This window comes from Mastacembelus armatus, chromosome 20, assembly GCF_900324485.2.
Source record: "Mastacembelus armatus chromosome 20, fMasArm1.2, whole genome shotgun sequence".
In the NCBI taxonomy this organism is placed as follows: Eukaryota; Metazoa; Chordata; class Actinopteri; order Synbranchiformes; family Mastacembelidae; genus Mastacembelus; species Mastacembelus armatus.
In genome coordinates this window covers 13,023,418-13,035,588 of record NC_046652.1, presented here as the reverse complement: position 1 = coordinate 13,035,588, position 12,171 = coordinate 13,023,418, and the positions used below count along the sequence as shown (strand labels likewise).

Genomic DNA, 12,171 nt, shown 5'->3' with positions numbered 1-12,171 from the left:
TTGCAATTTGGTAACCAGTAACCAGCAACTACAGGTTTACACTCAGAACTGAGACACTCTGCTTTCATATGTGGGTGTAGTTTTATCAGATTTTTCTCAGTGGGCTGACAGCATCTGCAATCAACCCACCAACTGTAATACAATTTAATATAAACACTGCTAAAACCTCATTCATGTGCACAGAACATGACATTATTAATCACCGCCTGAGCCTTGCCTGCCCTAAATCAATATGGTGACAGATACAAATCTCTTATGAATTAACCAAAACTCTCACTTTTGCTCTTCATCCACATGTAGGAGCCCACCACTGATAGCAGACTGAGAAAGTGTACAAGGCTTTTATATTCTTAAAATTCAACAGCAAGTGATACTGCCATGATATTTTAGATACTTCACTTTCACCTGTGTGGTGGCAGATTGGAGAAGGCCATTTCATGTTTCAACACAGAACAAAATCTTTTCCACAATTTCTTCATTTAAGACACATGACTGTACAGATATTACTGAATTATTGCTGACCTGAGAGCAAAACATTTTACTGTCTGAACTTGCACTTGAAAACTTTATTTGAACAGTTTTTTTTAGCAACTGCACATTTTTTGCAGCCTGTTTCCTGTTCTATCAAGCCCCAGCTCAACATTTAGAGGTCATGTTAGCACTGTATCTTGTATATAATTATGTTTGCTAACAGGTGTTTCAGAGCCCACAAACCCACAATCCAGGTAGGAGCAAATTCAAACACGACAACGTCAAAACCATAGTCATAATTTTCTCTAAAGCTGGAATGTAAGGGATTTGCAGACACCTGGTTCACCATCACAAGTTTTTGTGCATTAACGAAAAGCATTTATTTTGTTATAATGAATGACATAAAGAGGGATTCTGTACAAAGGAACTGTCAGCCAAAATATTTTTCACGTACACATTCACACAAGTGTTCAGCAGATCTGGTTACTGCAGGTCATCATCATCAAACAGATCCTCAAAGTCTGCACAGACAAGAGAGTAGTGTTAAAACTTGTTTGTACACTCAGGTAGCAGTTGAGTACGGAGATCAACGCCAGCTAATGCCATAAATTCAACCATCAATAGACTGCTAACTTTGAGTTTTTGCTGAAATGATTTTGATTTAATCATATGGTTATTTTGGAAATTGTAGATTGTGCTGCTATCAAACCTTGTTTCGACTTACAAATCAAGACATTGTCTCATTTTGACCAAATATCGTATTTAAGCTGACCATGTGTAGTAGCTGCAATCATTTTCGAAAAAAGCATGTATTACAAAACTTATATTCACACATTGTTTAGCATAAAAGGCCTATATAAGGCTCAAATCCATGTCGGTGCCATGAGTGAGGCCATGCCACACAAGAGTTTTGTGAATGACAAGTGTAGCTGTGTTAACAAGAGTGTGTGCGTGCTTTAAAACAGCCGACTGGCGAGGTGTCCCACTGAGTTCCAGTCTGACAGCTACTATAAACTTGTTTTACCGTTGTCCTCTTCTCTCTATTCTCCCCACTCACTTTTTCCTTTAATTCCCCCATTTTTAACAATCAGCTTTTTTCTTTCTAGGTTATGTGCTGCTGAGCCAAAATTCTTGTGCCTGCAGCCAAGGCTGCAAGATGGAAAACAGATTTGCTTACTTTTTTTGTACATCCTCTGTATCTACATGGGAATGACAGGATTTTTGAGGGTTAATTTGAGAAACTGGAAAATGTGCTAACCCTAGTTTTTATACAGATTGTCAGTAACCTGCATTCTCCCTTACATTTATGAAACATTTATGAAACATTATATTTTTGGCCAGGTTTATCCTGCAAAAGAGATATTGTATCTCCAAAAACTGGTGAATAAAAAAAAACAACAAAAGCAAGTTAAATAAAATCATATGATTTAAATATATTTAGAGACATTGGAGGGAAAAACCTCTAAATTGTATGCTGCTGCTACTTTTTTTTTACAGCTCAGTTCAGTTTCAACTTTAAATCAAGATTATTCACGATCATGAAATCACATTTCTCTTGCAGAAATAACTTCTTAATATCTTCTGTTATCTGTTATAGGAATCTGCGTTTCTAGTTTACATTTTGTTAAGAGGTCTAGAGGTCGAATCATGACTCAATCTCTAGATAACTTCACCTGGACAACTGAGAATCTTTCGTTACAGGCATCACATTGATACCAACAACCAGTAATGTTTAGAAAACCAAAATTCATGTAGTTGCACTTAAACAACGATTCCTGTCTAAAACACCCTGAATTAAAATTGGCAGAGTAAGCAAATTTTCTGTTTAGACAAAAAGTTTATTTTTTTTCTTTTTTCTTGTGGTGGTGCACATTTTCGAAAGTCCTTCGGCTAATATCTAAAATAATTATGACATTCTTAATATATACACACACATATATATATATATATATTAATGGTAGAGCTCCTACCATTGAAGAAATCAGAGTGCACAGCTTTCTTACTGGCTGTCAGCTCTATTAGCAGGACTGTGCTGCCTCCTTCCTGTTAACACAATATTACAAGCAGTTTTATTATATGAGCAAAGTGCATTACACTAAATATTAGTGGGTTAAGTGACAATCAAGAGCTGTAACAATGAATCAATAGATAATTAATCAAGTGTTTTAGTAAAACAACTCTTTCCACAAAAACATCTGCAAAAATGTACTGCTTCCAGTTTACTGAAATTTACACGTTAGTAAATTAGTAGTGTCATACATTAGTGAATATAATCTCCTGGGGGTTTTGGAGTGGCAGTTTGATCGATCAAGCAGTTCTTCTGCTCTCTTTCATCACCCATGACCTCAAGTGAGACCAAAACATTAGTTAGGGACAGCAGAGGATGTTTTTAAAGCAGCTGTGGCAATCCAACCTGCCACAGGTCAGGATGGTGCACTCCTACACCATCCTGACCTGCTCCATCACCATCTGGTACAACGCTTCACTGCCAAGAACAGCAGACCACAGCGTATCATCTGCTCTGCTGAGTGTGTGATTCCCTGCAATCTGCCACAGTTCTGCACAACTCCAGGTGTCTGAGCCCAGCAGGCAAAAAGTGTGGGTGACTGCGCCCACTCCGTAAACAAACTCCACTGTTATTAGACTGCAGTCTACCAAGACCAAAACCTCTCACCACAATAAGTTTCTTTCACCCAAGGGTGCCCCCTGACAGACTGTCATCGCACCCCCATTGCCACACGTACACACGATGTGAAACCGCCTCAGATTTTAAACTATTGAAAACTCTCCGCCATATTTAAGAGACAAACTGACCAACATTTAAATATTTAAAAATAATTAGGCATTACTCCTAAAACGTCTCCACTTTTCAATAAATGTCTCTAATAATATATGGGAGTATTTAAAACCTTAAACGTGTGTTTACATCTAACTAACATTTGAATGTAGTTAGCTTACCTAAGCTAGTAGGCTAATGCTACGTTTGAACGTTAACGAGGCTAATTAGCATTAGCACCCTCCTCGTTGAATTTTTAACTAAACTAACCTTGTCCAAATCCACACGTGAACGAAACCCATCATCTATTATTTTCATTCTGTTTTAGTGCCAAATCTGCAGCACTTTGCTTAAAAACTTTTAAAACATTTTAGTAGTTTGTTAGCTTCGTTAGCTTCTCGGCACTACCAAACCAGACCAGTGTGTGCAACACAAAAATGTGCTCGGGCGGTCGCAATGTAAAAGTTAATAAACGTTTTATATGTAACAATTAAGGAAATAACTTTTAGTAGTACTAATCTACTGGATTTCATATATACAGAAAATATTCTTTGAATATCAACATTGTCATTTTTTTCCAACATGTGACTAAAATGTTCTATTTTAGTCAGGATCAATAAGCACCCCTAAAATTACACATTTGCTCCTGTCCTAAATATTTTGAGTTTAGCTTGGTTGCTGATAAAAGCAACAATCTTAGTGTAATGAGGCTATCTATGCGTGCACATATAGAGAGATAGGCTTGGGCAGAACGCTGCTTGCATTATAGAAGGGAATAGGGGAGCAATCTAGCGTTGCACATGAATGTACCCCTGCCTTTCCCCCAAAGAGAGCTGGGATAGGCTCCAGCAGATCCCTGTGACCCTAAATAGAAATAGGTAGGTATTAATAATGGATGAATGAATGACACTATAGTGACGTTCAAAACATATTGAGTTTTTAAAATAAAGTTTTTATCAGGATTAAAGTTGTGTAAGGCATCTCTAGCCGTGGACACGATATATATTTATTATTTAAATCATGTCAGGAAACAACTTTTTACACCTCAGAATGTGTTATTTATTTGCACTACTGTTCTTTTACTGTCTGGCCCTTTTTCCATAGATAGTATGTAGCTTCCACAGTACGCACACACAGCATATGGTTGATGAAGTTGCAGACACCAGCAGAATATAAAGTAAATAAAAACCTAAATGATAACCAAAAAATTGTGGTTCCATATCCTCTAGACTTTTAAAAAATTATATTATTTCTGCAAACAGGCCATTGTAGATGAGAAAACTCATGCAAACATTTTTTTTGACATTGCTGTTATAAAGTACGCAATGGAGGGTTAAGATACAGTAGCAGCAAAAAATAAAAAAGTAAAATGAGGGAAAACAGAATATTAAATAGATTGATTATTGAATTAGATTTGGTAGACTGAGAAAAAAAATAGCAAAAAGGAAAATAAAATGAAATAATTACATCATTACTTGTGAAATGTTTTATTTATTCATGGGATATTACATGATGATATTAATTTTTACTAGAGAGCTACTTACTCTATATTTGTGTGCTATTCAAACATTAACATACTTGGGGAAAGAAAATGTTTTTAGCATGCTATGATTTCTTTTAACTCTACTTAATTTCTAAGCATTCTGTTATACTTAGGATGTCTCAATAGTTTTTCCTCCTGCCCTCTTTCATCTTCTCTTGGCTCTGTCCATCTGTCTCAGTGCTCATGTCCCTGGTTGGTCTCATATCCCAGGGTGTCTCCAAGAGGCTGGTGGGCATAAAAGGCCCGGGCCATCTCATTAATGTGGTTGTATGCACCGATTGATTTGAAGTATTCAATGTAGTTCCAGAAGTCAGAGGTGGAGTAGGGCCAGTAGGGAACAGCTGGTGGTTCGTCATATGGAACTAAAACAGGTCAGGAAAACAGAAGCCCAAAAGAATAAGTCTGCTCTCAAACATTAGTACACTCACTGTTATATACCATTGCATATTTTACTTTATTAGACTTTATGATGAATTTTTCAATAAAAAAAAAAGTTTTGGGGTCCCTCATTTACTGATCTGAATATCTAACATTCACAGGTGGTGTTTTGGATCTTTCAGAGCTTTTCTCAGTTGTAGCAAGACATTTTGCCAGTGAAACACATCATCTCTAGAAAATATGCATAGTTTTTACAGCTGACTATTGTAGATTAAAGCGGCCAAATTAATAGCCTACCATTTAAATCAGAGTTAGAATCTACTTTGACTTTATATCATAATATTTAAATAGACAAAAGTATCCTGAGTCCACAAAACAATGCTGTTACAACAGTTTGTAATTTCTGATGCATTATTTGCATTGGAATTGACTGGGGTCATCTTCACATGGTTTTCATTTTTTATTTATTTATTTATTTTTGCTGGCTTTTTTGCATATACAGTACTATGCAAAAGTTTTAGGCAGTTTAGATGTTTAAGATTCTCATCACACAACACCATCAGGTGTCAGATTTGAAAATATGAAGGTGTAGACAAGGACATGTACTATTTCAGTACTGTACCTCCTTGTGGGATGACTCTGGCCTCTGTGAGGAGGAAGAGAGAAGTGAGGAGAAAATTTAACATTTCCAAGCATTTCAGGGCTTTCCATTTACAAAGACGGGATTCAAATCAGGAAAACTGAAAACAGATTTCTCCCATAGGAATGTAAGGTACCTGCACCCTCTTCAAATATTATTCATGACCAATCAAGCACACAGACACACACACACACACACACACAGACTGAAGATGGAGGAATTCATGATCAAACAGAGTCCTCTTTGTACATATAGCAGTCACCAAAAACATGTGCTTTCCTATCAGCGATGGTCACACTTGAGAGAATAATACATGATTTACAGCTATTTTGATAAACAAATGTACATTCATGTAGCAAACTTTGTCTTATAATTTAACTCCAATGTTTTTTCTCTATATAAATACTGAAACTTCTGGCACAACACATTAACTGTTCCCTTCAACAGAGTGTTATTGTACAAGATTAAAGACAAGACAAACTCACCACTGAGATGACAGGCAAAGAGGCCGAGCAGAATACAGAGCCAGACCAGCTGCTTCATCTTGCACTCCTAAGACCATGATACTCTAGTTTTTCAGTGTATATTACAACTATCACTTCAATAACTGAAATGAATACACTGCAGTGCCAATATGCAATAGCAGCCTTTTTTACTTGTGTGTCCTCATATTTACCTATAATGTTTTATGAATCTCTGAGAAAAAAAAAATCTAATTGTACATATTTACCTGTAAATGGTTTTTGAATCCTTGGAGAGAGACGCTGCTGTTCATCTGCGAGTTCACTGTGGTTTGTGATGTGTTGGGCTCAATGGAGAAAGAGCCAGTGGATCTCCACCTCCACCACACACAACTGGATCAAGCCAAACCTTCCCCAGGATACTGCAGCATTTATACAGAGAAGTCTTTGATATTTCCAGGTGGTGTAAAATCTGTCCACACTCTTTTTTAAAATTTTTGTATTAGGTACACATATTTCCCTTTTTGATGGAAGAACACATTTGGCAAGAAATGATCCATGTAAGATAAATACTGCAAATGTTTGCAAATTTGTACGTTGCCAGGCTTCATAGAGAAAATGTTCAGCCAAACCTATTTACAGTGCATTCATGTCTTTGTGCTCAAACACCACTAAGACTGTACCTCAGAACTTACACTTGGTTATGTAATTTTTGAGCAGTAGTCCAGTTGCTGGTTCTGGCTTTAAGTTTTCTGACCCATTTGTCATAGATATTAAAGTGAACTGAACAGATTTGGATTTGGGACTGTTTAGCCAAAATAAGATCTCAGGGTTAGAGAAATTATAATAAGGTTCATGTTTAAAATGACTAAAATAAAGGCTTTAAAATATTCTAATGTGACATTTTATTTTCACTACATAAACCAGGCATGCAACTTTTCAAAACCACTTTTCACTGATATTCAGAGAAAGTTTCATCTAATAAAAGACAAATAAAAAAACACAGATAAATTATAACTTTTAAATAGGCTACACAATTTTATTTAATCACATATACATTATTGTTTATAATGGAAAACTAGAGTATGATATATATTCATATATGCAATTTGTCTAAGTTGCTACATAAAGTAAATAACAAACAAATTGGTTTTATAAATCCATTTCCTCCGTCATTCATACTGAGCAGCTAACACAGAAGGAGTCCAGTAAGTTGACAACACCCTGAAAAGTTAGGGCCCCACCACATCTGCTTACAGGGCAGTAAAGGGAATCTCCATGAGTGCCTAATTATCCTTGCAGCCCATCTGATCTGTGGCCGTCATCTTGACAATGTCAATTCCTTCTTTGATCAGCAGGGCTTTTGCATAGTTGACAGTGTCTCGAGGCAGGAACCGTGACCGGCCAAGGATCCAGGCGTAGTCAACGTGGAAAATGCGAAGGATATCTGTGCAAGAGTACACGACAGACAAGGTGGTGTAGTCCGTGGACAAAACCCAGTATGGGCTGTAGGGAGTAACTAGGAGGAAGGACAAAATGATGAGAATCTTAAAAATGTGTCATCATGGTACAGAAAATTGCAATAGTCCAAATTAGACATAATATTAGGGTCTAGAACTGCTTCCAGGAATTTTTGCAATGAGTTCGTGTTTGAGTTTCAATGTTTAAATTTTATTATGTTTGAGGAAGCACTATTAGAGTACATAACATTGGTAGACATGTACCCAGGCCACAGTCAAAACCAACAGTACTGTTTTTACAGTGAGAGCAAGAAACATGCATAAAACACGGTCATGTCTGAAACAAATGCAAATATAACATGTATAGAGATGTTATGCATGTAGTGAGGAGCATGTAAATATAGAATCAAGCTGGACTGGGCACTAAGTTCTGACAGCCCATCGAAGTTTTAAAAACCTTTAAATCTATGTTGACCATGGGATTTGAACTTCTTCACCTTAAGAGTTGTCCAGTGATGTAATGCTGGCAGAAAAGAAAATAAACATCTGCTGAAAACTCCTCAGGCCAAAATCACAAATAATAATGCAAGGGCCTCACTGACAGACAGGCTCATTGTGATTGTCATGATGAATGCAATGAGGTATGTGCTGTTTGACCAGGGTGCCCTATTGTTTGCTCAGTGAAGCAAAATGACAAATGTAAAGAGGATGATATAATTATAGTCAAACATACTTACAATACGAGAAGCTGACTCCAAGTTTGGCAGGTTCTCTCACGTCTTGAACCACTGCTGTCCCTTCTGCTACTCTCACCTTCTCTTTGCTGAGGCAAAAGGAAAGACAGCAAAAAAAGTTAAACTTCAAAAACAACTAATCTGAGGAATATGCTGTAGAGGTGGGAAGAAATAAGATTAGTAAAAAACAACTCAGGTCAGCCAGTAACACTCAGAGCAATCACAAAGAATCGACTGTCATCGCTCAACATGTTATGTCCTCCCCACACCCACTGTTCTCAGGAGAAAACATGAACTGTGCAGAGATAATACTCACTAGAACTGAGAGTTCAGCACCTGGACCGTACCATCTTTTCTCATGGCATAGTTTGCCTCGATACATTTTCCTCTCTCAAAGGAAGCAGGGAGCTTTTCAATCTCATACCATCTCCCCAGATACTGTTTGCAGAGATGTGTCATTAGTTTTGTGTCCTTCAGTGCATAGAATGTACTTCAGTGCATAAATATCAGTATTTTCTGTAAACTTGTGTTACCTGCTGAAGGTTGAAGTTTGGCTGTACTTTCGGAGTAGGACAGGGACCCCAGTGATAGGTCTGGGCAGACACCAGAGGGAGCAGCAGGAGGAGAAGGTAGGCAGTGGCCATTGTTCCTTCAGGAGGCAGAGAAGATTACATAAGGTACAGTACAGTGCTCTGGAGAAACATAGGTTGGACATATCTCTGAATTAGACTGTATATGTTGCTGCTCTGTGTCTGTGCCTAGCATTTGCTATTTATCTAGTCACCTGTTCTCTTTCTTTTGTTTGTGCTACCATGATATGTCTCAGGTACAACCTTTTGTTTGGGCCATTCTGCAGCTTGTGCTCTTGTTTTGTTTGCACCTTAGTGTTATTGTTTGTAATTTGCAGTAGCTTTATCCTGTTTTTGAAAAAAATCCCTAGCTTCATTTAGCTGGTGTTTGTCTTGTCCTCCCTTTGTTCTACTTGTTCCTGCTCCATTTTACCCTGTTGACAATATATATATATATGTATAAATTCTATTCTATATATATGTATATATATATATTATACGTCACACATCTCATGTTTCTTCCCTCAACCTCTAGACTAAATGTTTGTTACAAAAACATTTATTACATTAGTTGTTGATGAATTTTTCTTCGGTCTCTTTACGCAACAAGCTCAACAGGTTGCCACACTTGATCTGGTTTCTGTTCAAGTTTCATACAGGCCATTGTGTAACAATAACAAAACATGATCTTTTTAGTTATTCATATGATTATTCATATGATTTCAGTTTTAGTTGTATAAAATTACAATGATAGACTAATATACAGCTAAAACAAGTCTGGTTAAATGCATAAAGTAATCAACACTCAAAAGAATTACTATTAAAACAAACTTGTAATAAATAAAACTTGCTTACCTCAGTTATAGGAGAGTTTAAGATGTCAGGCTGCAGTTCACTTTTTTTGAAGCGCTTGAGACTCAGAGTTTTTATCACCATCTGGGACAAACACTGGGTGTGGTAGCTTATTCATGTTACATGACTCCGACAGCACGAGGGAGCTTGTTAGGTAATTGTCATCATGTGCACATTCCGAAACACACAGCACAATAGTGAAAATGTAGATGTTGTATAAGGGTTAAATATTTTTCTTTATTCAGGCCTGTATTCAGTATTTTTTATGCTCTCTTTAGTGGGTTGGATGCACTTAGTGCAAGTTGCTTTTGAACAAAATTGTTTGTCAATCAAATGTCATGTAGTTGCTGTACCTAGTTTAATTTGTTTACAACATTTAAGCAAAATAGGCCGCGTTTTTCTTTCTACAGTTTCTTTTTTGTTTGTTTTTTGTAAATATGTGATTATAGCATCCTTTAAAATGTTATAGACTTGGATCAGGTGTGTTCGATCAGTCATAAACTGGAAGATACCATCTCAGATGAGGGTGGAGACAAAGTGACATGGTAAGTTTCTGATTGGCTGCAGACACCTGATCCAGGTAAGCAGGAGTTAGTACGTCAGAGAAAGTTGGAAAACAAGCAGGGCAGTGGCCCTCGAGGAATGTGGGTTGTCGAGCCCTGGGCTAGCTGAAAAATGCTTCAGACGGCAAGTACCAGTACTATTATACTGATGAAGGAATATAAATAATTTAGTTTTGTGCTAAAATGTTTCTTTATACATGTTGGTTCCAAATATCTTTATTCATATCTACCATTTTTTTCAGTAAGATACAAAGGAATATTATTATATAGCAACCATTGTAACCTCCCATATTGATTTTTAAAGAAACTTCTGATGGAAAAAGAAGATATTTGTGTTGGGCAGCACTATCCTGAACAACATGCTGAACCATCTTGTTTAGAAAAGTGTGATTAAACGGCTCAGTGTTGTATCTGCCCCATTTCATGTAAGTAATGGTGTTTACCAGGATGTAACTGTGGCTCCTTGTTTGTGCATGTATACATAAGACAGTTGATCTAAAGAACTGGGTGGGTCTAACACGGGATCTCTCACCAAGCATCTTATTAATGTGGATGATATTGCTGACAGTGTGTTCACAGTACAGTAAAGACTATGACATTCAATTTAATGTCAAAAAGACCAGTGTCAGATGATAGGAAATAGTTTTTTTCTGTATCTTACCTGTGTGGTATTCCTCTCACAACATGCAAGCAAATGAAATATCACAGCCATTTAATCACTGATGATAGAGGCATATATCAACAGTGTTGTAAACTATCGGTGAACATGTTTTATAGTTGTGTACATGATCCGTTAATGTTAAATGTTCATTATTTAGACCTTTCTGTACACTTATGCATATAGCTCTCCTTTACAGGACAAAAAATCTGTGAAGGGGTCGTACTCTAAATGTTGAACCATGACCGCTCAATTTTGAGTTGGAGAAACAAAATTCACATGCTGATTAATAAACTTACTCTCAAAGTACTGACCTTGCTCCGTTCATATTTTTGATATTTTTTAAATTTAGCTTCTGCATCTATTTTAGTTTTTGATGAACTAACCAGCTTTAGTTGTAAAAATAAGTAAATGACTATAAAAAAAATATATGCTATACAGTATGTGTTGGGAAAAGGGTATTTTGTATATTGATAACTAATTGATTATATCCATCACCCATTACATCAATAACAATTTGATGCCACTAGCTCAGGTTTTGATATTACCTTGAAAACTAATTTTAGTTGAGGTGCACTCTTTTCTTCTTCTTGCCTCCATGTCACAAGTATTTTTTTTTTTATTTGGATCTAACATTTTAACATGCACCCAACTCATACATTTAATCAAGGAAAGCTTTCTTATTTTTATTTTACATGCATATGTGTTTTTTTGTTTTGTTTTTTACATTAGGACACTGGGAACAAGCTAGTTTCCCTAAATCTATGTAGCCTTTTCATTTAACAAAGAAACACATACACATCATCATCATTTACACATCACTGTGGCAATGAATACATCATTCTGATGTATGTGATTCTTCCCAGATGTTGCTTGCATGTAAATCAATTAGACAAAACAGACTATAATAAAAATGATTTATTTCCAGTGTTTGTTAAGGGAGAGCTTTGCAACCATACTTTGTTGTCCACAGGTGAAATGTTCACTCTTCAGGAGAACACTGTCTCATGCAGCCGCAAAAAAATCTGTTCTTTTTTTCTCCCACATTTTTAGCCTCCATGCATTT

The 12,171-nt window shown here is 36.5% G+C and overlaps 2 protein-coding genes across 2 annotated transcripts; both read right to left on the bottom strand.

Moving 5' to 3' along the window:
* Positions 1-4,964: 4,964 nt before the first annotated feature.
* On the bottom strand, positions 4,965-6,351 carry otos (otospiralin). Its single transcript, XM_026292652.1, has 3 exons — positions 6,294-6,351; positions 5,791-5,814; positions 4,965-5,152 (listed from the first exon to the last, which is right to left on the bottom strand). Exons 1-3 carry the CDS (start codon positions 6,349-6,351, stop codon positions 4,965-4,967), a joined length of 270 nt encoding a protein of 89 aa, XP_026148437.1.
* A 932-nt stretch (positions 6,352-7,283) lies between these two features.
* Positions 7,284-10,010, bottom strand: apodb (apolipoprotein Db). The gene is made up of 5 exons (XM_026292427.1): positions 9,888-10,010; positions 8,997-9,112; positions 8,780-8,901; positions 8,467-8,552; positions 7,284-7,788 (listed from the first exon to the last, which is right to left on the bottom strand). Exons 2-5 carry the CDS (start codon positions 9,105-9,107, stop codon positions 7,556-7,558), a joined length of 552 nt encoding a protein of 183 aa, XP_026148212.1. The 5' UTR covers positions 9,108-9,112; positions 9,888-10,010; the 3' UTR covers positions 7,284-7,555.
* Between the last annotated feature and the right edge of the window lie 2,161 nt (positions 10,011-12,171).